This window comes from Motacilla alba, chromosome Z (genome assembly GCF_015832195.1).
Source record: "Motacilla alba alba isolate MOTALB_02 chromosome Z, Motacilla_alba_V1.0_pri, whole genome shotgun sequence".
In the NCBI taxonomy this organism is placed as follows: domain Eukaryota; kingdom Metazoa; phylum Chordata; class Aves; order Passeriformes; family Motacillidae; genus Motacilla; species Motacilla alba.
This window is the reverse complement of record NC_052046.1, coordinates 11,324,336-11,351,819: the sequence shown is the minus strand read 5'-3', so window position 1 is coordinate 11,351,819 and position 27,484 is coordinate 11,324,336. Positions and strand designations below refer to the sequence as shown.

The following is a 27,484-nucleotide window of genomic DNA, read 5'->3' as shown; positions in this document are numbered from 1 at the left end:
AGGCACCATATGATGATGGGTTTGCCAACTGTTGCCAAATAGAATCAATAAAAGCTGGGTTCTATCTTCCCTTTAATGACAAAATAGTCTTTCTTCTAGCCTTTAAAAAAAATTCTCAAACCATTTTCAATTTGGGACTTCCTTTCTCCAGACATCTCCTTTTGGCTGAAATGAACCACTTTGTTTGAAAGTTAATGGGTAAGACAGAAAAAGAGACAGAATGACTGAACAATATGTAAGTTCTGGAAGAGTCTGTCCATAAAGCAGTTTGGAAGAACAAACAAAATCTATGTCCTGCTGCTTGAATCCCATGTTGCTTGAAGAAGAAAGAATCACAGAAAAAATCAATGAAATATGCAAATGCCAAAAAATTCTTTCCCAGAACAAAACATTTCAAATACTGAATCCAATTCAATTGAATATTGAAGTGTGAGTAACAACTTATGCAAAATCTTTTCTCTCAGGATGAATATTTGCTGAGTCATGACAAATTATATTAGATGAAATGAAACAGAAGACAAAAGGGATAAAAATCATATTACTACCTTTAGTATATTTACCACAGAATGACTGATGATTACCACACTAAAAATATTTCCTGATTTCTCCAGACACAAATTACTCTCCTTCATTTTCTTTCTTATCCATCCATTTTGCCTCCTCTCTGGTTAGTAGTGACTAGCATACTAGTCAAACAAGTCAAATTAGGAATAACAGTCACCTACCAATATAAGTAACCAAATAGAAACATACCCTCATGTTTCAAGGCACTGAAATATTCTTGCTTAATTTTAAGTGCCAGTTCTTCTTTCCTTAATTCTTCTGGGTCTATAGGAGCTGGAGCGGCTTTTGCACCTGCAGGAAAACAGACCTCTCAGTCTTTGGATTTGCTTGTATCACAAAAACTTTGTGTATCATGAAAAATTACATTTTTCACCTTGATGTGACCATTTATGAGAATGCAAAGGTGGATATTCAGCTGCCAAATGTGATTTACATCTGCAAGTCATGCTAAGGTTAACACTACATATAAATACCCCAGCACATACAACTATACTAAAGTTGGTTAAATAACATCCTAAAATGTATTTCTGAATGGAAAATCATGACTGATTAATTGTGCTTCTCATTTGATCCTAGATGGTCAGAATGCCCTGTCTTACCCTAGTATTTACCAATTGCAACCAGAACACAAATAAATGTCTTTTGAATAATACTTGTTTCTTCTGGAATAAATTCAAGTTTAACAAACTATAGTAAATGTGTTATGGTAGTATTTACCATCAAAGAAGTGAAAAGAATTATGCTATTAAAAAAAAAAAAAACACAGAAAGATAAAGGAGATCTGTTATTTCATGCCCCTTCAAACCTGCAATTCCACCTTGTTTTGAATTACGTACCTATGAACAGATATTGTAAAGGTATTTTGTCATGTTTTTAGAGATTGCATGGAATTCTGTAGCCACATGACTTTCACTATTACTCAAGAATATTAAAATATTTCTAATGGCTTTATCCTAGTAGAAAAGCAGATGGAGATATTACAGAAAAAATATAATGATATTTTCATGATACAGGTCAACACAAAACAAATAGTCAGTTCTAGAAGTGATAAAACTACATGTGATAAGTTGTGTCACTCTGTTACCAGCCCACAGTTCCGTCCTGGGGAATTCAAATGTTACAAGAACACTACAGTAACACTGTGTTTGAAATTAAATCAAAGGCAATACTTTAGTCACAAATCCATCAGTCATACTTCATCTTCATACTAGGAAGAATGCACAGCTTTCCAGCTGCAGTTCTAGTTTTCTGATTTCAGATAATCTTGTACCAGGTCTGAACAAATTTGGCTCCAATAAGCAATCCACAAACTTCAAACTAGCATGCAACAGCTGCTGAGTTTTATCACAAAACTTTTCTAGAAGTCTGAAAATCTGCTACTCTCTTGGCTAAATTGAGATGCTAAGCTAAGCCTAAGGCTCCCTGGGGCTCACAACTGGCTAAGTATTTGCAAGGCTAAGCTTCTGTTCACTCTGTATGGGCAGAAATAACCAGAGAGAGAGAGAACTGAGCACAGTGCAAAAGAAACTTCTGTCAAAGAAAAAAGTCAACTGTGTTATGCACAATAACTCTGCAGTTACAGTTTTCTCATTTGGAGTACAATTTCAGGCTACCCTACACCCACAGGGCTTGAACTTCTCTCTTGCTATGTAGAATATCTCAACAAAAGACACAGAAGTTTAGGCTACAGGCCTTGCTTCCTAATGAAGTTATGACATATAGCAGACAAAAGGTGAAGATTATATAAACTACTATCTGCCAAGGAAGTAGTTGTCAGAAAATGTATAAACAGCCTTGTATGCCACAATTTCTTCCAGCACACTGCCTGCTTTTTCTCTCTTGGAAATAAATTTTGTGTTTTCACCTGGTGGGATAGATTCTTGCCAGGCCTATGTGCAAGACCTACCTCAACAGGAATCTGCTCTTTTTTAGGACTTTAGCAAGTAGGCATAATTTAACTTGATAAACTAGCTTTAACTGTTCCATTTCAATACAGAACATGAAGAAAAAAAATAACATTTACTTCCAATTTAGAATATTTATTTCTACATGTAACATCTACACATGTTTAAAAAAATGCAATTGCCATTCAAATGCCTTTCCCCTTCTTTATCACTACCAGCTTTTTATACCAAGGTCACATTTTAAAAGAGAAATTATATCCAAATTAAATGTGTTGGGTTATTAATTTCTGTATTATTAATATATTTACATTTCAGTTATTTCAAGCACTGCTAAAACAAAGCCTGCATTTTAAATACCTTTTTTTTTAGGAGGTGATTTGGAAGAGGCGTTTTTGGCACCTTTGGTATCTTTCCCAGCTGTGTTGCCTGGTTGTTTCTGTGCAGCTTTCGAAGATTTCTGTTTTAGCTGACGTTCTGTTTCCTCCTCCATTTCTCTAAACTCTATTTCAGCTGTTACCTTGACACCACAGTCACACATAGTATAGTACATAGTATCAGCTCTGTGCAACTACTGTTTTAAATAGCCTATGCTTGCTGAAAGTACTTGATGAGTAGACACATTAAAAAAAAAAAGATCTTTTAACTAATTGACTAAATTTTGATTATTTATAAAAAATACAATTCTGCAGCAAAAACGCAAGACAGAGACATACTGAGTTTAATTCTTGCAGTCACTCTCTGTGCTTGAGGAAAACATTAGAAAAGCAAAAATCAACAGTACACGAAGCAAGCCTAGAGCTACATGATAAGGGGGCAGAAGTTAACCTATTTAGAATTACCAAAGAGAAAATAAAAATCTAACCTAGAAACCAACCATTTTAAATCTTACCTAATTTACTTTAAGCTATGTATAAAAAAGAATGTAACCATAGGAGATGAACATGTGAAAGGTTTGAGCAAACACTGCATCACAGGATTAAACTTAATCCATCTTCTCACACTTCTATTGAGGGATAAGAGAAGAGTTTATCATGGAAGAAGATACATAAAGGCACCATTTCAAATATTTCTCAGTAATGGAATGAAAGGCTCAGTTATAAATAGGGAGGTGCTGAAAACACACACTCCAACATTTTCCTCATAGAACTACAAACATATTCAATGGAAATATCAGTGGTGGAGCAAGACACATGAAACTGAGATAAACAGTGCAAATATGATGTCTGCCTACTGAATGGGGGGGCTTTGACTGCACATCCAGAAATCTTCAAGTAAATAAAACATTCCATACCATATCTGATACTGCTGTTACTGCTGTTTGCCATGCACCAATAACAAGACTTTTATCATCCCTGCAAGTGGTCACTCCATTTTCAGAACTATTATCCTTAAGACTCTTCTTCTTAGTTCCACTCTTTTCTGACTCTGTATTACCTGGTGAAGGTGGTTTCCAAGAAACTAGAGGAATCCTCAAAAATAAAATATAAGGAATAATTTAGATACTGCTTTATAAAAGGAGTCAATATCTACATTGGATAATACTCTGAAAGAATGGAAATGGTATTTTCAAAATTTGCAAGAGCAAAAAATAGGGAGGAACTTTCCTTATGACCAAAAGTGATGAGGTGTATGTATGGCCATAAAAATGTCCAGTTTAAGTGTAACAGCTAAAAAATAATTACAGATGGATAAAACTACATCAAATGACTGTGTGATCTGCTGATGAATTCCACATTCAGATACATCACTCAGATAATTTCTTAATTCACTCTAAGTTAAAAAATCAGGTGTTATTCCTGATGGCACTTTCTATACTGTGAAAGTATCTGGTGGTATCCCTCATCTCTTAATATGGCATTCAGTTTAGTAGATCTTTGTAGGTTGCTTTGATTTACATCTGTTATTACATAATAGTTTATGTATTTACATTTACATAAATAAGTTTATATTTAAATTTACATTTAATTGATAACATTTAATTTTATTCATCGGCACAAATTTTAAACCAACTAATGTTCCACAATAATACATATGTGAGGATTGTGCTGTAAACTATCAGCAATATAAAGAAAAGAAGGAAACTTTTCTATAATAATAGATTTCCTCCTGAGGCAGCTTTTAAAATGTTTTGCAATTCAGCGATGCATTGCTGAATATGATACACGTAAATAAGTAAAAAATGAGGGATAAATGTAACCTCTAAAATGATTTGAGATTCATCCTTTGACTATAATCCCTGGTTAAAAATTTCTTATTTCTCCATCCTTTGAAATATACACACATCTAATTCCATATACTCCAAAAATCTATCAATGCATTCTATTTGTTCATTTTATGTGTTCTATTTGTTCAATTTTATGCTGCATTTCTACCTTCTTGGTTCATCTTGATCTTCCTTCTGCTCTCCATTAATAATATCTAACAATGGGATTCGAGTGAAATCTTGAGTGTCTTCTGTTGGGATTTTTCCTTCCATTGCCCTATAATAATCATGAAGTAGTCTCTTTGTATCTTGGAAACGATCCAGTTCAACCTGAAGAAGACAGGACAAAGAGATTGCAATTCAACACACCACAGAACAAATTTTGTTATCACATGTTAATAGAAAAAATTCTAAATCTTAGGATTTTGAGGGAGAGCAAGAAACACAGTCATATTTGTTTTAAAATTTATAATATACTGAATCTATACTTCTACTTACATCTGTAATGTATTCCCACTGTCATTTCTAGCCAGTAATAAGAATCTTAATTGTTAAAATAGGAAAAGCTATTTACAATAAATAATGTTCAATGCATTAAATTTAATTACAATATATTATGATGAATATATATATTTCCCAGTAGCAAGTACATTAGTGCTGACAAATACATGGATCTTCTTGTTCAGAAGAAATAAAGTCTTAAAAGCATAAATTAAAAAGGGTTATGGGATGGAGGAAATTTTTTAAGTCATACAGTTTTTCTGGACCTAAGTAATCAACAGACTTTGAACACCTAAGTGTCGTGATGTTTTTGTGTGAATCATCTCAGAAGAAATCAAGTAAGATTCAAGAAACATTTAACACCTGTCATGTTTTGATTTATTGATTCAGTATGGTGTTAGTTTCTAACTGACAAAACAGTACTAAATATTCATGGGAAAATGTACAAAACCACATTCACAAAACAAAGGATAAAACCTTTGTGGTGTAAACCAGCACTTATCCATAAGTTAAGGAGGAAATATATTCTAGTATAACTGTGTACATAGAAAGGAATGAAATCTGATAAACGGCATTTATACAAATCTATGTGTTTACACAGTTACAAAGCCACCTGGGGAATATATGTAACCTCAAACAGAAAACCCCACAAATGGAGAACTCAATGACAAAGAAGCCTATTTTTGGCTGTTTCTAAAAAGAATAGTTATTACATAAAGTTATAATTATTATATTTTTAGTCCTGTAGTTTTAGGATTAATAATTCATTTATTTGGGGGAATATGTACTAAGTACAGCAAGAAGCAATGTTTTCTATTTATTTTTCTTTATGAAAAAAAAGCTTACATATGGTTAATATCTGTTAGTAATTTTAAACAGTTATCGTGCATGTCCACAAAAAATAGATCAAATTCGATTCATAGTGAATCTCCGCTGAACTCCATCATATATACCCACAAAATTCTGTTAGAACTAGAACTGCAAAGATATAACTAGAAGAATAGTAAAATATTTAAGCTCTGAAGTATAACTTTGTCTCCTTTATGCATATCATTCAAGATGGGTTTTTTTAAATATTCAGGACTATAAATATCCTAGTTACAGGACCGATGAATTTCAGATAGTCAGCAGTTATTTGATATTTTGACCTCTCTTTTGTCAGTGGCCCAAAGTCTTTATTTAGGGCGTTATGTGGACTCTTTGAAAACAAGTTAACAATTTCCTTACTATAGCACTGACTATTTCACAAACTTTTCTTGAATTACCACAACACTCACATGCGATAAGAAAGTGGGTCCCTTTTTTATTTAACATATAAAAATAGCAGAGAGAATTAAAGGGCCGAATGCCCACCCTAAACTATTTAGGGCTGGCTTTTTCAGCTAAATTAGCATCACAAGGCATGTGTTTAAAACACTGTTTTCATTGTCTTTAAATTTGCCAAAACGTTCACAGAATGGTCACTTCAGTTTGCACAAAAGCCTGTCTAGCCGGTCTAGTCAAGAATACTCCAATCCAGTTCTAAACTAGTTTTATGCACCTAGAACAGCAGTAACAGGGAAATGTTACTTTACTGCAGGACTGAATGGACTCTTGAAAATTTTGAAGTTACATATTTGAAAAACAGCAGCAAATGACATTTCAATCTCAAATCATAACTTGATTCTTTAGGAATTCTTTTTGTTGGTCAGCAGATAAACTTTCAAGCCACATCAGTGAAATAAAATTGAGAAATGGGAAATACTATTAACATCAAGCTGTGAATGATGTAATTCATAAATTAAAAGGAAATGTCAATATGATCACAGAAGGATAAAAAGCTGTAACATTTCTGTCACAAAATTCAAGATGATTCATTTGAGTTCAAAAAATGCAAAAAGTAGCAGTATAAAATAAAGATTGAAAGTTTTGCGGGTTGAACAACAAGAATAGTATTTTTCTTAATCTTTCCTGTATTCCAAAGTTAAATGTATGGAATGTCATCTCTTTTTTGTCTCTTAACTTTGTCTATGAATTCAGAAAACACATGAATATTTGCTTAAGTAATTTTTAATCTTTCACATATTTGGAGCCAACCAAATGAAATTTCTCTCAGGCTTACTGTAGCAGTCCATACCTGCATAAGTGTAAAGAAATGGTTCATTGCAATACCCCTACGATCTGGTAACCATTCTTCATTCATGATACCAGTACGTTCCAGCTCTGCTTCTTCCCTTCTGATGTCACAGATATCCCAGAGAAGATCTCTTAGGTCCTAAAACAAAAAATCAAATATGGTAATTATTTATGAAAGAAAACTTTTTTTTTTAATATTTCTTTTTTTGCCTGTGTATAGAGCAACTTTCTGTCTGGGGCTTTTCCTTTATTGTTACAAATATCAACACCTGGTCAGGTCACATGCCTGCAAAGGGCTGACAGAAAATTTCTTTACAAGTGTGCCTAAGAGAAGAACACAAAGATATGAGTTCAGTGTGCAGGCAGCCTTGCTTTCCTCAGGCAGGGATAATCTACCTAAGCTAGACAAATATGAGACTATGAATAGCTAAGCTCCCAACTGCACCAACAACTTTGCACTTGAATGGTTTGCTAATTAATATGCTAAGAATAGTACTCTCAGGAGATAGGCAATATGAAAAATACTGAGAAAATTGTGTCAGAGTTCAAGTAATTTTCAAACTTGAGTTGCTTCCACACCAGTTTTCTCTAATGTTCATTTAATTAAGGGCTCTTCAGCTAGTGTCTATGTCAAATAGCACTATGGGGCTCAGTGACAGCACTGAGGGCCTACTAAGCATAAAACACTATGCAACTTGTTTGTTCCCCATCGCCATCTCTGCATGGATTTAGTGTTTCAGGCCACTATGTGTAAGAGGTTATGGGAGGAGAAGAGTGCTGTTAAATACAGTGCCAAGGTAGGACAAGATGAGATGTCTCTGGCTCCAGGCAGCTCTACCCTACCTGACCTGTTCTGGGACAGAAGAAAAGGAGAGGAGCTTAGGTTCTGGTGAAGTGATTCCATATTCAGCAGGTCTTGGTTGCGACCTATTATGTCAGATTCTGTATCTCTCCCCCCGTCTGAAGACTTCAGCTAAATCCACTTGTCCTCTGTTGGACAAAAGCCACAAGAAGTCCCTGGGCTACCTAACACACCAATGATGGCTAGAAGATAGTCAAGGAGCAGGCAATCAGGTATTCATGGCTGTTCACACTGTATAATATGCACATAAGAATATGATGCTGGATGAAAAATATTTAAGCGTATGATATATCTATTGGCTGTGGTGAGTTGCCCTTGGCTGGCTGCCAGCTGTCCACCAAACTGCTCTATCACTCTTCCTCACAGGAAAGGGGTGGAAAAGTTCATGCATCAAGATAATGATGAGGAGATCACTCACCTATCACCATCACACGCAAAACAGACTTGATTTGGGGCAATTAATTGAATTTAATGCAAATTAATAATACAACAGAATAATGAGAAATAAAACAAACCTAAAAACACCTTGCCTCCATCCATTCTTATTCCCAGGTTTAATTTCACTCTTGACTTTTCTCCCTCTTAAATGGCACAGGGAAAATGGGGAATGAATAATTAGAGTGAGTTCATTATACATTTTTATCTGCCACTGCTTTCTCTCACACTTTTCCCTGCTCCAGGATGAGGTTCCTCCCATGGAATACAGTCCTCCATGGAATTTTCTGATCCAAGTCCTTCCCACAGGCTTCAGTTCTTAAACAACTCCACTCCAGTGTGGATCCTTTCTGCATGTGCAGCCCTTTAGGACTGTACTGCTCCATCGGGCACAGCTCCTGCCAGGAACCTGCTCTGGTTGGGCTCGCCCCGCGCTGCTGCTCCTTCACAGTATGTCCACCTGATAAAGCTTGGGTGGACCGCATGGACTGCAGGGTGGAGATCTGCTTCTCTGCAGTCCTCCATGGGCTTCTGTGGAACAACCTGCATCACCATGGCCTTCTCCACAGGCCACAGGGGAATCTCTGCTCTTGTGTCTGCAGCACCTCCTCTTCCTTCTTCTTCACTGTCCTGAGTGACCATAGAGCTGTTTCTCACATTTTCTTACTCCTGTCTCACAGCTGCCATGCTTTCTTACAGAAGCCACCTCTGCAGCTCCTTTGTGACAAAAAAACTTTCATATATATGCAATACCGCACAAAAAAACACACTAATGTTTTGTACAACTGACGTATAGCTTCAGTATCTTTCTTAAACATGTAACATGAAGGATTTTATGCTTTGCCCTCATATTATTTAAGTCACAGTTTTGATTTACTGTAAGCAGTGGAGGAAACTGCAGAGGAATACAGTGAGTTATATTCCTCTGGCAGAAGCCAAAAGCATGTTTTATAAGTATCTTCTTCTTCTCTCTCTTTTCACAGTGAAGCAGCTTCTCTGTCCTTCTTTTCTTGTAGTAAGGTGGTGAAAAAACTAAGAAATGATGCATTTGCTCAGTCCTCTCCTATTTGGAACAAGAGAAGTAGTGATAGCAAGCAACTGATCATACTCAATGATAGCAATGCAATGTGAGAGAATTTGGAGAAATTGCTGGAACACAGATAGAGGTGTGCTGCTGAAGTGTATTTTATCCATGGTAATTCTGTGTTTGGATATTCAGGATGTGCGCCGGTTTTGGATGGGGAAGAGTTAAGTTTCTTCAGAGCAGTGAGTATGGGTTATGGTTTGGACTCGTGCTGGAAGCAGTGCTGATAACACAGGGATGATGTCATTATTGTTCAGCAGCACTTGCACAGAGTTCAAGTATATAATTCTCTCCCCCATCCCACTGGTGGTGGGTCAATGGCTGCATGAGACTTGAGTGCAGGCTGAGGTTAAACCACATCATCAGGCCAAAGTCTTGGCTGCCCTCTGGGCTTTGGGGCCTTTAAGGAATTTTACACACATCACAAAATGGGGTGGGTTTTTACATTTCCCGGTTGATATCAGAGAAATTTATTTTTCAGATATTACAGTTGGTGTTTTAGGAAGGGTCCAGCTGAGATGATAGTGTTGAGGAATCTGTGAGTTTGAGGAAAAACATTATGAACATTGTCACTCTTTTAATTTCCTCTTTCTTTCTCACAGCAAGGAAGGATAGATGACAGAATTCATACATTCAGGGAGATACAATGAGCATGGCTTTAACAGCATAGAGGAAGATCATCTTCACAATCACCCACAGATTTGGGATTCACAATGGCTGAATGGGTTATTAAAAAAAATTCTGAAAGTAATTTATTCACTCCAAAGTGCTTAGGCTTATCACAGTATCTGAATTTCACTGCATCATACAGAAGTATAACCTCCTCTTCACATAATTTGAAACATGGATTTCTGTTATGAACAAAATGGCAAGTATTTTAATTTTATCTTTTTCAAATATAGGGTAGAGTGATTCCAGCCTTTTTATAATGCCATTCAGTAGAAATTAGGAACATAGATGATGATTTTTTAATCTTCTACTCCATTCTCTTGGAATATTTCTACAGAAAAGGAGGTCCAATGCATTTTCCATCTCAGGTGAATTAATCCATTATTCCTCAAATGTTCCCTTCAACTGAAAATGTCAGTATTCCTTTTTGGGGAGCAATTCTGGTAGTGCTCAACTAAAAATCATGTCTGTTCTGGAATGGAATCTGATGAAGTCAAAGATAGCTCTATTTTTGGCTTATACTAAATCTGGCTCTGAACTTGTTAGGACATTTAGTCATCGATTTTTGTGAAAAAGAACTCTCAGGACATGATCTAGAAAAGATCTAGCTGAATCAAAACATCCCAAGAAATTCTGTGTACTTTGTATGAATCAGTTTTAGAAAGCAGAGTCTATAATATATCATTTACAGAAAAAATAAAATACTGCCAAGATTTTTTGGATTGTGATAGAAATATTCAACTTGTAAAATCTCTGAGAACCACAAAATGTAAAAACAAAAAGAGAGCAGAGAAATATTTATTTTACAGTGTACCAGAATACCACAGCAAGATGTAAGAAAATTATGGTCAAACAACAGAGGAATAATTTTAAAGGACAGATTACGCACAAGAGGAAATGACATAGTTTAAGAAGAACTGTAAAGAGCAAGAAAGAAGTAGATAATATGATTCATCAAGCTGATGTTATATCAAGCTTGTATACAAAGAAATAATAGTCTAGGGTATATTGTAATTTCTGTCATTTACTTACAGTAACCCTTTGGTGTAATTCAGCTTTTGTTTCCTCGTCATCTTGCAGCTCATCAGCAATTGAATTAAAATCTGCTTGCCACTGAGATACAAATTCCTGCTTAAGATGTGGACGTTTCAAAAAATCTTTAAATTTTTTTCTGTAAATTACAGTAAAAATAACTTTTCAGTTACAGAATGGCCCATGAAAAATACAAAATGCTAATATTAATGTAATAAGATACTATTCCTACTTACCTAATATCTGCTGTGTAATGAATTATAGTGTACTGTTCATCCCTTAGACATCTAAGTACAGTTTTGATCGTATTCATATATGTATTTTCTACCATTTCCCAATAAGGTACTAAAAAGTCTATTATCTCCTGTGAATTTTTAAAAACATCAAAATTAATTGATTTATTTCTTGGTAATTCATTTACCTGTAGCATTAGCAAATACACAAAAATATTATTTCATGAAATCATATTATTGAATTTTTTTCACTATGTACTTTTTTTGGTTTACAGCTGATTACAGACAGTGTACCAACACATACTTTTATCCTGTGAACTTCTTTGGGAAAAAGTGGTCTCAAAAGGAATCGGAAATTCCAGCAGAATATTCCAGTATCTGTTGTTTTGGATATGCTCATAAAATAAATGATGACGCTGAACGATCACTGAATAAGAAAATTTGGTCATTCATAACTATTTGAGCTCATAAAAATCTAAGATAACTGCCTAGTGTTGCAAAAGTGATGCTCGACTGACTGACTGACTGTTAGAAAATGTAAATAAAGGCCATGGCCAGAGGAAACCCAGCATATGTGAGCTGATTGTAGTTAACAGGAAAAACTGGTAAACATTAGGAAAACAATTACAGAACAAATTTCAAATCATCACTGTCCACCCTTGAAAAATCTGTGTCTCAAAAACTGCTTGTAGTCCCAGCCGCTCCTCTCAAAAAATTTACAGAAATAGAACAGATTATAACTGGATTGGAGAACAAAAGCAACATTCAGCAAAATGAACATTTAAGAGATACTTGTCATATCTTAAATGCCCTCAGGGGTTGATTATCGATTATTCATTGTATCTCCCAATATGTGAATTAGTGTCACCATGAATTAGGGTTACCAAATGATGCAAGCAAAGATCATGGTTTGAAGTGAAGAAACAGAAATATTTTTTCAGAATTAACATAATTATACAAGCTGTGTCACTGAGAAGAAAAAGTAAATGGCTTCAAAAAAAGCTACTAAACCAACTAAAAAACATAATCATGGAAGAAAAGTCCACTGAGAACTACTAGGCACAAGATGCAGATATACAGCCATTTCAGAAAACCACTAAATTTCACTAGATCACTAGAATGTGAGTAGATGTCCTTGGGGAGAAAATATTAGGAAAAAATATACTAGGAGAAAGATTAGTGCACACTCTCCTCATTCTTACTCTTTGTATGAGACCCACAGCTTCCCCTTGTCAGAGAAAGAAAAGTGATCTAGTAAGTTTGTGTTAATGTTTCATAACAGTAAAAAGCATTACTGTTTTGGCAGCTGTGTTCTTCATGATAATTGCAAAGAATTAAAAAACAAAATTAAATTTGAAAGTATGATTCCTTATTTTAGTAGCAACTGTTCTTTTTATATCTACCACAAAGTAATAGCATACCTTTTATAGAAAAATATTGAAAAAAACAACATGCAATGATGCAAAAGGTTTAGGTAGGGCATACATAAAACACTAATAAAAATATATACTGTGATATTTAAGATTTTCAGTCGGGAATTAGTGTACCTGGGGAAGTGGTTCATCTACATAAATCCATTCATCTGATCCTGGTTCAATCATTGGTGGTGCCTCGGGCAAGGGAGAAGACTGATCTATAACAGGTAAATCCTTTTCTTCTTCATCTGTGACTGGTAAAATCTGTTCTTCTGTAACTGGTAAAACGTCTTCTTCTTCTGTAATGGGTAAAATCTCTTCTTCTGGTCGTATTTCTTCAGCAGACCCTTGATACGAATGTGCAATTAGTACTTCCAAATGTATTTTAAGTATCAATAAACAGAATTAGACATCTCTGCTGCTCTCATAGGTTCAAAATAATGGAACAGATTCACTGTTTCATCTCTTAGGTGTTGTTCATCGAAAATATACTCATGAAATCAGGAATTCTCAAGGAAGACTGGATCAGTTAACACCTAAACAAACTCAACATCGATAAATCCAAGGGCCCTAACAGCATGTATCCCCAAGTGCTGAGGGAGCTGGCAGACATAACAGCTAGTTAACAGACATGAGCTCCCAGCTCATGATCATCTTTCAAAGGCCATTGGGATCAGGAGTGGTGCCTGAGGACTGGAACAAAGTAAATGTTACCATGGTCTTCCAAACAGGACACACACTGAACTAGCAGTCAGCCAGCTTCACTTCAATCCCTGGAAAGATGATGAAGTACATCATTCGGGAGATCATCTCTATCCACATGGAAGACAAGAAGCTGATGAGGAGTAGTCAGCATGGATTCACTAAAGGGACAACATGCTTGACTAACCAGATACTCTATTCTGGTTATATGAACCTAATAGTGAAGGACAGCTTGAAAGCTATGAACACATATATGGAATTAAATTTTATTAATTGACCCCAGGTATTATTTTTCCATAGGGAGTAAATAGCCCTTAAATACTTCTATATAACAGCAGGATTCTAACTAGAAAATCTTCACTCCATTTGCAACAAAAGGAATTTTGCTGTTGAATCTAGCAGGGCTATTAATTATATACCAAGCATATAAAAAACCCCTGTGGACTAGAAACATTGCACATGAATAATGGGATAAACTTTTACTGTTACAAGTGCTTTTCAAGTTTGTTTTTTTTTTTTCTTTTGGTGGTAGAAGACACATAAAGATTTTCTCATAATAGCTATGAAAAAACCTCTGGTTATTTAGAGATCACTATTGCTGGTTTACATGATGCATTTGTCCCCTTGGATGACGCTTCCTTTGTTTTTCATTTCATTTTTTTTTCTTTTAAATAATTTTAAATTATTCCTTCTGTCTGGATAATAAGGAGGAAAAATGAAACAAAGATGTACCAAAATTAAATGTCAAAAAACCCACTACTACTTATCCATATTTTTATGCTGCTACTGATATATGATATGAGATACAGACTCTATGTTCATAATAGCAAGTTAGACTTTCTTATACAATTATACTATCCCAAAGATGAAGATGGTGGCTGTAATTTTTAAACCAGGAAGAAAGGACTGAATTTAATGCTTTAATTTTTATGTGAAATTGGTCCATATACACCAAAAAGGTGAAAAACAACAGAAAAGTTAAGGCTTCTGGTACACTAACTGGCAAATCCTCAGATTTTTTTCAGGGGCAGCAAAAATGTAGGTTGACATATTATTTACATAGCAATTATTAGTGTTAATTATAAAAGACAGAGTCTTTGTTACTGAATTTGAGAAAATAAGAGTATGAAAATCAATCATACTCTTACTTCTCAATCATACTTACTTCTATTCTGATTTTTCACAATTTCTTCTATTATAATTTCCTTCACTGTTTCACACACAAGACTTTCTTCCATCTCTGCATTTACTTTCACTAGATTGTTTTGATGGACTGAAAACCATTTCTCTAATTTTGGCCATGTCTTTAGGAAGCCTGAAATCCTACAAAAATCATATCATTGTATGAAATTAAGGCCTAACTAATGGAAAACAAAACATTTTCTAAAACTGATAACTGAAAGAAAAAGCAGATCATCTAATTTAACACTAAAACAACTCCACCCACATCAACCCCATCATTTTAAATATAAGAAAGTTTTCAGAATTCTATTGATAACTAATAATGTATGTCTTACTCTTTCACGTCACAAGGTATATTTACTTTCTAATATCACAATTAAACCAATAGTAATGCATAATATCTTGTCTGAAACAGTTAACAGTATCAAATATTCAGAAGAAAGAATTTTTCTTTATTTTCCTCTTTGTGCAAAGTTAAACATCTAGTGATTCAATTTAAATTAGAAAACTAAGTGGTTTTTGTAAATGTAGAAGTGGAAAATAACATTTTACAAAAATCTCTAACTCAAATCAAGTGTATTTCATTTAAGGGCAGTCACATGTGTGACAGACCTCAGATATAAGTGCACACACAGATACACATAGACATATACAGAATGTATACACAGTTCATGCAATATATACCTGAAAACTAAATTCTACTTGCAACAATAGCCTGGAAAATCAAAACAAAAGAATTCCTATTTTCCAGGAGGATTTATATTGTGCAGAAAATGAAAATACCTTTTAGGCTCCACATTATAGAAAGGTCTAAGTAAATTCTTAACATTAAGCATGCAAGTATTGTCCTGGATCACATATGAGATTCAGTTACATGTCAAAATGTCTGGCTGAAGTAATATTTTTGTACTTCCTATAACTTACCTATGTAGCACCTGCTCCCTGGCCAAGTCAACCTTTTCTTCGAGGATTTCGGCATCTGAATTTTGATTGCTGCCCTGTTCAGCCTGAGACGCCTTTCTTTCATTTACTGTGTGGAAAACCAATCTATGAGCATATCTTGAAAAAGGCAATTATTCAGACACTTATTCACCCAAACTAAGATAATCATTATAAGAGCAAATTCAGTGTTCCTTGATCTTACATTTCTTAACCTAAAAGTTGGGCACCAGCCAACACCAGCAGGGTGTCAAGCCTCTTCCTCTGTTTAAGTGCATAGCCAATTATAGCACTAACATTTCCTAATGGATGCTTTTCAGCCATAAAAATCTCCAGTTGCAGCGATGGAGCATTCCTGTGGGTGACTATTTCAGGCTTATCTACTCTACCAGTCAGAAGGTATTTTCCAAATTTCATCCAAAGTACCTACTTTTCACAATGAACAGACTTCATTGAACCACTTCATTAAAAGACAAAGTATTCTCTCTTTCTGAGTCTTCGTTAAATTTTAAAAAAGCCCTTAATTAATTAGATTTTTAATTGCTCTTTTGACTCTTTCTATCATCACATTTACGTCTTATTAAATAAATTCTATGTGTATTTCTAAGATTATATTAAATATAACTACATGTTACAAATGTTTTGGCAGCATAAGGTCTTAAAATTAGAAATTTTCAATTGTCTCTACATTTATCCTCACTAGATTTTTAGCAAAAGCTCTAAAGATTTTGTCCCATCCTCATTCCTACCCATAAATAAAAGCCAAATGTAACTTGTGCTTTAACTAAAGCTATTTGCCTTCTACATACTGCAATGAAAACAACAAAGAAGAATCTCCTCCTAATTTTGATAATACATGACATACTCATTAAAAAAACTTCTGTTTCAACAAGGTCTTAAAATGTGCAGTCTGGAAGTGAAACAGCCCTCAAAAAGCCTTTGATGCCTTTGCCTTGGTTGGCCAGAATTGACTTCGATTTCTGATCATTCACTGGCTAACTGGAGACAAGACAAAGGCTATAATCTATGTGGAATTTATTCTGGCATTCTCAGGGAATGACTATTGGCCCTCTGTTTATAATTTCCTTTTTCCCTTTATAAGTGTGTCTCCTGAAGAAAAACATTATTTACAGACACTCACTTGTAATGCAGTATATTCTGCATCTATTATAACTTGTGTTTTTTTCCTGCTGCTGTTTTATGTGATATCTAACACCACCCACTGTGCTATCTCAGCTGCAGTGAGAGTTCAAATACAAAAGAGAGTACAAATACAAAAAAGCATATACACATGCACTTGCACACTTTGATCTGCCTTTGACTGAAACAAACAGAAGTATCTGAAATAACCTGGAAGTATTCAAGGCGCAATTAACAAAAGTGATACTGTGAGATATACAGAAATTGTCCAGCAATGCTATTTTGCATTAATAACTACAACTTACAGATATCTGCTTGTCATTTTACTTTGTTAATAGAAGTTGGAAACTTACACTTCACGTTAGCTGCACGTTTCAGTACCAGACTGTCTGAAATATCCAATAAAATAGAAACATCAAATGCAGGTGAGGTAGGAGGAGGCTGGTTAGGGGCTCTGGGATCTATAGCAAGGGACAGCTTTTCAGAAATTGGATCTTTTGCTTCTACATCAATCCCTGAATAGGATTTTTCAAATAGTTTTGCCTGATTAATTGTCATTGGAAACCCCTCCACAATCCACCCCTTCTCTGGTGGTATTTGGCTAAAAGGAAATGAAGAACCAGAATTACACAGTGAAATAATAACTTAATAATAAAACTGAAAAGAACAGCTTGCTCTAGCCATCATCCATTCTTAATTCATTATGTTAAATTTCCTGATGCATACAGAATATGACAGACATTATGAGACTGTAAAGTAATGGATTTTAAATCAGAAGAAAGTAACATCAAGTCTAATTAAAGTGAAAAAAATCAGAAACAAAGCAATTTTTGCTGTCTTGTTAATAATGATTTCAAAACCACTCTATAGAGACTGCTCAGAGGTATAATTTAAGTTTTCTGAAATAACTCTTTTGCTGAAGTAATAAATAGGAAAATTATTTTGTAATTTACAGTATACTAATGGGAGTAATGCAACTTAAATGATATTCATGTAGGACCTTAAGTGCTAACTGCATTTCAGGGTAGTTGAGACAATTTTCTGTCAAACAAGAGTAGATAAAACCAAGTATCTATACAATTTCATACGTAATGGCTTCCAAAAGGATGTCAATTAGTAATTCATCAGGAACACTTTTTCCGTTCTTCAGCCATTTCTGTGATGCAGCACCAAATTGGGCACGTACAGACAGCTGTGGAAAAGTGCAACAGAAGTACGCTCAGAATGTCTGTAACAGTCATTGAAAACAGGCATTGAAAAGTGTACAACTCCACATTTTATATCATATACTATTTATTTATTTATTTATTTATATTGGGCATGGTGGCTATTAATCAATAACAGTTGGGGGGGGTCTATGAAGGAGAGTACACCCTTTTCAATTGTAAAAAATGCCTAGTAAAATTGAAATCCCCAGCTGATTTCCAAGATAACCCTAAAAAAAAAAAAAAGCTTAAAAAGATAGAGAAACCAAGGATATGAAGGCCAAGAAATTAAAATTAAGTGTTCTGGTTGTCAGCTTATTCTGATTTCCATTACCACTGATTATTTCATACAGCAGCATATAAATTCATTAGTTTTACAGGTCTTCTTTTAAATCACAGCTCTGGAAGAAATTTTGAATGAGCAGTAGGCTAAAGAAGTCACTGTAGAATGAAGCATTTTTAATGTAAAGAAAAGAAACCTTGTAGTGGGATGAAGTATCTGCTTGGCAGCAGCAAGCAAAAATACATTTTTGTTAAATCAGAAATGCCATAGAAAATACCACATCTTATGTAAAAGTGAGATTTCACAAGAAAATATGGAATTTTAACAAGATGTACAACTCTCAACAACATACAGAGGAACAAATTTTTACAATAAGACCTTTTCATATTTCAGAAAATACAGAAAATACTTGAACTGATGTCAGTAATTCAAAATGATGAAAAGGTGTCACCATTTAATTCACTTAACCATTTTAACTAATGTATTTTTATAAAGTAGAAACTAAAACTGGACTACAGACCTTGGATAGGCCATCCTGACTGTTATCCAATTCTAATTCTTCCTGGATTTCATCCTGGGATGGATCGTTTTCAACAGGACAATTGTCTAAGATAGGTTCTAAAATAAAATTTGATGATGCTATTACTATCAAATTCATTATTACAGATAAAGAGTAAAATTACATGGCTTGTTATTGTTCTTTGAACAAATCAAACAGAAGGTACATAAAATTGTTAGAATCATAGGAGCAATGAGAAATTCAGGTTGGAAGCAACTTCTCAATGTCACCTAGTTCAAATACAACCTTCTGCTCAAAGTGGCATCAGTTATAAGGTCCGACCAGGTTTCTCAGTTGTTTACCACGTGATCTGAAAAATCTACAAAGGTGGAGACACACTACCTCTCCAGGAAATTTGTTTCAGTATTTGGCTTTTTTTCATGGGGAAAAGGCCTTGTCTTATGTCTAGGCAGAAGGGTAACAAAAAGGGCGTTTGCAGATCTCTCCACAAAAGGAGAGCTGGGGAAAATGTCTGCTGGGACATGCAAACAATTGAGGTATCCTAAGGCCCTGAGACACACAGGAAAATATATGCAACAAGAAATACTTACCCGTGGTAAGTTCTGTTGTGGATTCAGTTTGGAGCTCCTCTAGAAGATTTGTTGGTGAATTCAGTAAGTTCTCCTGGGCCTTGTATCAAATATGACAGCAAATGGATTAGAATGAAAATTACATCTTACAGAAAAAACAAGCCTGTAAATTCAAGCTGATTCTTCCAGTCTTACCTGTGAAAACTTAGAATTAAGTTTGAAATTGAGTAAAAAAATTCAAACATGCTTTTTTCCTTACACATTTTATTCCCATCTACCTGTTAGAGCCAAGAACAAAACTAGGGAATATACTAACCTCATTTTGCTCTGCAGAACTCTCTGCTTCCTGTGAAATTATGCTGGGTTCACTTTTCATTTCATTATTAAGAAAAGCTTCAATGGCCTCCTGAACCAGAGTACCAACAGATAGTACCTGAATATTGCAAACTAATACACAAAAATATTAGCTACAATATAAGTTGAGTATACATACAGAGAAACTATTACAGGCAGTTAAATTAATTATTTAATTTGGGCTTCTAATGTAAATTGTTGTCACTCTTTCTTCTCCATAACTACTTCACAGTATCTATCGACAATCACATAGCTATCTTGCTAGTCTCTTCTAAAACCAGTATCTCCAAAGAAGTTTACCAAAAGCATTTTCCAATTCTCAATGAAAAAGTATTAACATTACAGCACAATATTAATATTACTTTCAAGCTCCAGTGTTCCTAAGTTTATTTTGGAATATAACAATGGAATGACATGCAATCAACCCACATGCAATCAACCCACCAAAATACAGATATACTGGAGATTCAAGAATTATTAATGCAAGGATTTGCCCAAACAATTTTAATTTAAGAGAGGGATTTTAAGACACATATTTAAAGAATTTTAGGCAAACAAACAAACAACCTCTACCTTTTTCAACAAACTTTGCACAGGTAGTTTTTCCACTAAACATTTTTCCCAAAACACATCCCTTGATAGGAAATGATGGAAATTCTCGTGAAGATTTGGGTTTTGGAGGATAGAACATTTCCATCAGTCTACGAAGCACATGACCCAATATGTTATTATTAAGAGGAGGTTTCTTTTCACTGTTCTCTTCAGTTGGGCTCCATTCCCCTGTCATACTCTGTATAAATGACAAATTAGCAAATATCAATATTGCTATAATCTTGCCTTCAATCTTTCTAAATATATGTACTTATTTACATAAAAAGTACATAAAATAATGAAATTCGAATTGTACTCAATAATAACATAGTTTTTAGAATAGAACCTCATTAAAACCTATAATTATGTCACAATCATTAAATATTTATTGATATTCACTGATAACTAGTTGAGAGACAAGTACTTATATAAACATTTTCATAGATTCCATGATTCTGACTCTGGATTGATGCCATAGAGAAAATACAACAAAGGGTTCATGAGTTAAGGACAGGAAGAGATCACTCACCAGTTACCATTATGGGCAAAATAGACTTGACCTGGGGAAACTGGTTGAATTTACTATGAATCAAAATCAGAGCAGGATAGCGAGCGCTAAAACAAACCCTACAAACACCCAGCCCATCCTCCTTCCCAGGCTAAACTTTATTCCAAATTTTGTAGCTCCTCCTCTCCAGCAGAACAGGAGAACATGGAATGGGGGTTATGTTCCACTCATCATGTTGCTTCTGCTGCTGCTTTCTCCTCAGAGTGGAACCTTTATCTGCTCCAGCATGCAGTCCTTCCCACAGGAGTCAGTCCTCCACCAATATATGAGTCCTTCTCATGGGCTGCAGCTCACAAATGGCTCCATGGGGTACAGCCTTCCATGGACATGCTGCTCCAACATGGATCCCCCATGGGGTCACAGGTCCTGCCAGCAAACCTGCTCCAGCATGAGCTGCTTTCTCCATGGGCCACAGGTCTTGCCAGGAGCCTTCTCCCAGCATGGGCTTCCCATGGAGTCAGAGCCTCCTTCTGGCACATTCACCTGCTCCAGTGTGGAGTCCTCCAGGGGCTGCAGATGGATCTCTGCATCTCTCTGTTCTGCATGAGCTTCCATGGGTTGCAGTAGAATCTCAACAACAGCACATGGAGCACCTCCTCCTTGTCATTCACCACTGACCTCAGTGTCTGCAGAGTTGTTCCTCTCACACCTTCTCACTGCCCCCTTCTCTGACATCTGTAAAAACCTTTATTTTCTTAAATATTTTATCACAGAGGTGTCACTGCCATCCCTGGTTGGCTCAGCCTGGGCCAGTGATGGCTCCACCTTGGAGTCTGTGCTGGCATTGACTTCGTCAGACATGGGGGAAGCTCCCAGCAGGTTCTCAGAGAAGCCAGCCCTGCAGCCCCCCACTACCAGAACTTTGCTGTGTAAATTTAATACAGATCCTATATCACTTTTTTAATACAATAAACATGAAATATAATTTCAACAATACTATAGAATTAATCAGTAGCAGATTTTTGTATTAGAAATCCACTATCTTAATATTCTGCATTCTAAAATTGGGCAACATTATTGCCCAGTATCACTTTTAAACCTCTGAAAATTTAATGAATAAAGATTTCAAATATATGTACTTGCCTAACACACATTCAATAGAGAGAAAAAAAATCAAAGCAAAGCCAACAACTCAAAAAAATTCAAACATCATTAAGGGAAGGAAATACTGAGTAGAAACTTCCAGTTTATCTACCCTGAGATAAATAGAAATTTATCAGTTGTATGATATAGTAGGTTTTACTAGTAAAGATCATTTTACTGACAATCACACTGGAAGAATGAAAGAATGTAGTCCAAAGAATGGAACACAGAACTGTGCTTTTACTCTGCCAGTTTTGCATCTTATAGCACTAGGTAAGTCCGGCTGTCCTGGAGTTTATGCTGTGAGAAGATAATATTTTAGTATGCAGAATAATTAATTATTCTGCATACTAAAATATTATCTTCTGTATTAATACTCATTTGGTATGAGTATTAATATTATTCTGTATTAATACCCATTTGGTTGGAGGACATTAAACAGCAGTTTGGAAATGTGTAGACTAATAATATTTCCAATTAGAAATATTTCACAGAGAGTCTGTGAAATCTCTATCCTTAGAATAATTGAAAGTTGACCAAATGATGCTAAGTAACCCTACCTGACTCAGAAGTTGGCCCTGCTTTAAGCAAATGACCTTCACAAACCTTTAATCCAAACAATTATGTCATTGTATAAACAAAATATTTCATCACCATCAACAGAAGTGAACGATGCTAAAGTTCTACTCAAAGATAAGGTTTTGAACTCATATTCTGGGTAGAATATGGAACATTTTCCTGAATTTACTATCGGAACCATGTATTGCCATAGCATACATTCTACTAGTAGAACATGACCAATGCTGACTCTGAACACGTCTGCTAAACAGAAAAAAACAATTTAATTAGCAGTCTAAAATAGATTTAAATTAAAATTAGAAGTCACTTATTTTTAATCAGTATAAACAAATAAAGTAAATATTTTTGGGTTCCACCATATGCCTTCTCTGTCATCTCTCAGAAAACATACTCCTTCATCTGTAATTGAAAAGACATACTTAAAAAAATCAAAATACTTGCAGTATCTGAATAATTTTTCTTTAAACCTATAGGTAGGGATGGTTCAGTTATTTAAATTTTATTTGACCTCTAGAAAAAATTCCAAGTGGAATGGGTTCCCCCCACTTTTCAGTTATCTTACCCTTTTAACCAGAAGATTGCTAGACTGTACCTCTCATGAGGTAAAATAGTTTACTTTTCAGAAACAAGTGGGAGTTTTGTAATTCCTGGTCAATACTTTTGAATGAAACCTGCAATTATTTGGGCAGTACCTAATGCTATGCTTGGTGTTTGGTCATTGTATTAATTTATTAAGTGATTAGCCACAACTTATAACATGGTAGTTTCAAAAAAAATATTCTCACAAAAAATATAATATGTAATGTGCAATGGACTGATGGCACTGCATTTTCTTGTATTTTATCAAATACATCTGACACTTTTACCTGGTATGGCTAATGTAGGCAAGGTATTCTTGAGAGATGCCAAACTGCCTGTCCTGGGCTTTTTTCACAAACATTAGGAAAATCTCTACAAACATTGTGAGAATGACCTCCCAACAAATTTTTATCTAGAAGCAAAACTTTGAAAGAAATAGCTGTTCACTTCGGTTTTTAGAAGACATAAGTATGAACTGGTGCCAACAATATTACATGTCATATGATGCCAGTTTTTGATGAATAATGATTCAGAAAGGCGTAAGACTAACAACATCTGGGAATAAATTAATTACAAAATAATTTGAAATAGTCTGGCAGGAAAAAAGAGGCCTTAAATGTGTCAATAAATTTTTGTGACATTTAGTGATGTTACACTTAAGATTACTGAACCTCATTATGTAAACAAAACTATGACTGAAAAACTTAATTTTTCATTAGTGCTCTCTTTTTCTTGCCTGTCTTTTATGTCCTCCTTGCTGACTTTGTGTTTAGTCCTTTTTTTGGCAAAAAAAAAAAATCACAAAATTCCTATACGAGTTGATATGCTGTGAATTAGAACCTTATAAAGAGATAAATCAGAAAAGCATATTATGTTAAAAAATGAAGCTACAGTAAATTGAGCTTTCAGGCATTCATCACAGAAACTCATAATGAACATCTACACTCACTACGAAATGAAAAAAGTACCAAGTGGCTCAGGATGTGGATAAAAATCAAACATATATTGTAGTTATAAATCCCCAACAAGAAAAAGACTGGGCATTTGCCACGATTTTTTCACATTCTACTCACCAGGCTATTTGAAAAGTCTAAATATGTAGTGGGATTTAAGTAATATAACTATGAATATAATTTTTTTAAAACTGTACAATACATTTTAACAAGGAACCATCATCCATTAATCTTTCAATTTTGAAATAACACTGACATATTGAAAAGCTGATGAAGTTAATATACCCTGAAAAATATTTACTTGTATTCTAACAGAAGATTAAGAAAAATGTCAGCCATTTTTAATAATTTCCAAAAAAAGGTTACTGTATTAAAACAAATCGTTCACTCAAAACAATAAATCTTGCTAGAGAGCTTTCACTCAAAATTGCTGAAATTAAGAGTTCAGGTTTTGTAACATGTCTACTATTTCATTTTACTGCTTTTACTGGTTATATTCTGTTGCATTTTCCAATCTGGTAATACGAATTATACCTTTACATTCCAAGTAGCTGAAAACATTCACCAATTAACATGTTGGTCCTACAACTCAAGAAATATAATCAAGGTTATATATAAGAATGGAATTATAACTGCTACTACCATCAAATACAGTTTTCATACAAAACACCAGGCAATGAAAAGAAAATGCTTGTCTAAATTTGACACCAGAAACCAGTAATGGAACAAAATGCAAGACCACAACATGAAGTTTATGATTATGAAAAAGCAAGGTGTATTATCTTCCATTACGCCTTATCGGTTTGGTGTACCTTGTATTCACCATAATCTTTTTCATCTAACAGACTCATTTTATTCAGCTCTACAAGTTGTTCTGGGCTAGGTTCATCTGACAAAGGTTGAATTGAGGCTTGTTCATATATTGGTTTTCCTTTAAAAAAAAGTTCCTTCCAATCCAGCATCAGTTTTAGTGGAACACGGCTGCATAAAAATGAAAAAAGGAAAATGAAAAAAACCAGTTTTAAACAAAAAAGTAGAGGGTTGGATATTTGACAACAGTGTACCCAGATTTACAAGAATTCTAATCATGAAACAAGCATATGCAAAACTAGTTATAGTTTACAATGCATCCTGTAATTATTACAGCCTCTTATAAATGTTTGTTTTCTTTTATGACAGCTTGTCAGGCACCTGTAGGCTTCAGTGTTTTCACAAATGTGTCATCACACAATATTTGGCCAGCAGAGCAGTGTGGTATCAGTTTTGCTCTCACTACTTTTCCCTGTCCCAAAATATTTTTTACTTTTGTGCTGTAAAGCTTCCTCTTGCCAAAAAAATCGATATAATATTTTTTCCTCAAGTCAAAATTAATTCAGAATTATATGAATTAAACTTTTTCTTTACTTAGTAATTTCACTATACTGTGTGCCCAGGCTGACTATTTTACCACATACTAAATAAGCCTAAATTTATATAACTTCTATTAAATAATCATGTGTATTTCATATGGCTACACTTTTATTATTTTAACATAAAATTACAGTAGAAAGCAGTAAGATTTTGGCATACTTTCTAATACTGTAAGTCTAAACCCATAATCAAATCACTGAATCTTAATGAAAGAACCACAGCAAAATACCCCACTCCATGATATTTGAAACATTTCTATGGCACAGGCAGTTGGAGATTACTGCCTTTGTAAGACCTTCTCAGAAACCCTCTGCAATTAGGGCATGTCAGAAGAAGGAATCACAGCATGGAGGACTCAGAAGAATCTGGGCTCAGCTGATGTACTTTGGACACTCCAGGCAGTTTATATAACTTGGGAAATTCATCCTGTTTGTATCATTCTGAGGAAGTGTTCACCTAGTGAAGCAAGGTGAACACTTCCTCACCATTCAGTTTTAACTTTTAACTAAGGAATTTGTTATAAGAAAGGAAATCAGCAGTTCCACAAGCTGTGGCACTACTGGATTTTGGTCTCCTAAGAATTCAAGTCAGTTGAGTTTTCAAGAAATTATGCTAAGGCTGTAGCATTAGTTCACTCTGTATTACACACCAGTCAATCCTCACACAAAAATAATGTTACCATTCTCACATTCAAACTAATTGCTGCTGCCATGTAAAATGTCTGAGAAACATAATTTGCTATAATGCTTAAACCAGTCTGATTAATCCAGCCTGACAGCTACCTAACAGCTGTTATCCTTGCCTAGGAGCTACATACTCACTTGTTCGTCAGTTGACGATATTCTCCTACTTTTGTCGACATATCAATGATTTGGCCTATCATTTCCCAACACATAGAATAATGCTTTTTATAGCGTGCCTGAGCTCTTTCTGCAGCAATTTTCCCATGGTATTCTCTTTCTCTGGTTATTTGCTCTTCATTATTAATAGTTTCTTGTTTTGCAAGCGCCTAGAATTGTTTTTAAGGAAAAAATTTGAGACTGCAATGAAAATGAAAGTGCAGAAGTATACAGTCCTAAAAATTAAAACTAACTTAAGAAACAAGAACAGCTCGATTCTCACCAGAGTTGCATAGCCAGCAGGCAGAGTAAAACATAAACAAATCTAAGCATTTTTATTCACTCTATAAATTCACATTTGTTTGCTTTCTAAAATAGAATAAAATAAAGGAGAAGCCCATTACTTCTTTTATGACAAACAGCCTAAGACATATTCAGTCCTTGAGGGAAGTGAAATTGCCGCTTTCAGTGTAACAACCCATTTAAAACATGTAATTTATCTTACTAGATTCTGATCTTCAAATAATTTCATATTATTAATGTTGTTCAATCTTTGAAAGATTTCTGGTCATGGTAGAAAATCATCAGTAGTCCCTGTAGTGGTGTGCTTCATCACCACCTCCTGTGGTGGTGGCTGAAAGCATACTTTAAGAGATGATGTAATCAATAGCTATAGCTGCTGATTTCATAGGATTCCAACTGTGTTGGAGGATTTGGAGTTGCTGATCGTTTTTGACAGGAGAAAAAAAATTCTAATATTACATTATGGCCCACTATGAGCACAGCACTCGGCAGTTTTCTACAGAATTGTAAGTCCTTATAACCAACTTAAAGCTTCAAAGCAGAAATTAGCACTCATGAGTGAAACTACTCCAGCATTTTTCAAAAACAGACTTCAACAGATCATCTCTAAATGAAATTAAGAACATGATTCCTGAAACAGGACCTTAGGTTATTGTCCTGTTGCCTCT

At 34.7% G+C, this 27,484-nt stretch overlaps 1 protein-coding gene across 10 annotated transcripts in view; it reads right to left on the bottom strand.

Moving 5' to 3' along the window:
- The window catches only part of SPEF2 (sperm flagellar 2), a 74,660-nt gene that overhangs the window by 28,519 nt on the left and 18,657 nt on the right, over window positions 1–27,484 (bottom strand). For 8 of the 10 annotated variants that reach the window (XM_038124844.1, XM_038124846.1, XM_038124847.1 and 5 more), the window contains 19 exons: window positions 26,496–26,683; window positions 25,077–25,245; window positions 20,485–20,701; window positions 19,874–20,004; window positions 19,753–19,761; window positions 19,579–19,657; window positions 18,989–19,086; window positions 18,069–18,172; window positions 17,334–17,581; window positions 15,826–15,931; window positions 14,885–15,042; window positions 13,150–13,364; window positions 11,606–11,733; window positions 11,370–11,508; window positions 7,289–7,426; window positions 4,841–5,001; window positions 3,760–3,937; window positions 2,826–2,985; window positions 754–855 (listed from right to left, as the gene is read on the bottom strand). In XM_038124844.1, the coding sequence (XP_037980772.1) occupies window positions 754–855; window positions 2,826–2,985; window positions 3,760–3,937; window positions 4,841–5,001; window positions 7,289–7,426; window positions 11,370–11,508; window positions 11,606–11,733; window positions 13,150–13,364; window positions 14,885–15,042; window positions 15,826–15,931; window positions 17,334–17,581; window positions 18,069–18,172; window positions 18,989–19,086; window positions 19,579–19,657; window positions 19,753–19,761; window positions 19,874–20,004; window positions 20,485–20,701; window positions 25,077–25,245; window positions 26,496–26,683 (2,728 nt within the window). The remainder of the gene's footprint in view (window positions 1–753; window positions 856–2,825; window positions 2,986–3,759; window positions 3,938–4,840; window positions 5,002–7,288; window positions 7,427–11,369; window positions 11,509–11,605; window positions 11,734–13,149; window positions 13,365–14,884; window positions 15,043–15,825; window positions 15,932–17,333; window positions 17,582–18,068; window positions 18,173–18,988; window positions 19,087–19,578; window positions 19,658–19,752; window positions 19,762–19,873; window positions 20,005–20,484; window positions 20,702–25,076; window positions 25,246–26,495; window positions 26,684–27,484) is intronic. The other 2 variants (XM_038124845.1, XM_038124849.1) reach the window with 2 other exon arrangements.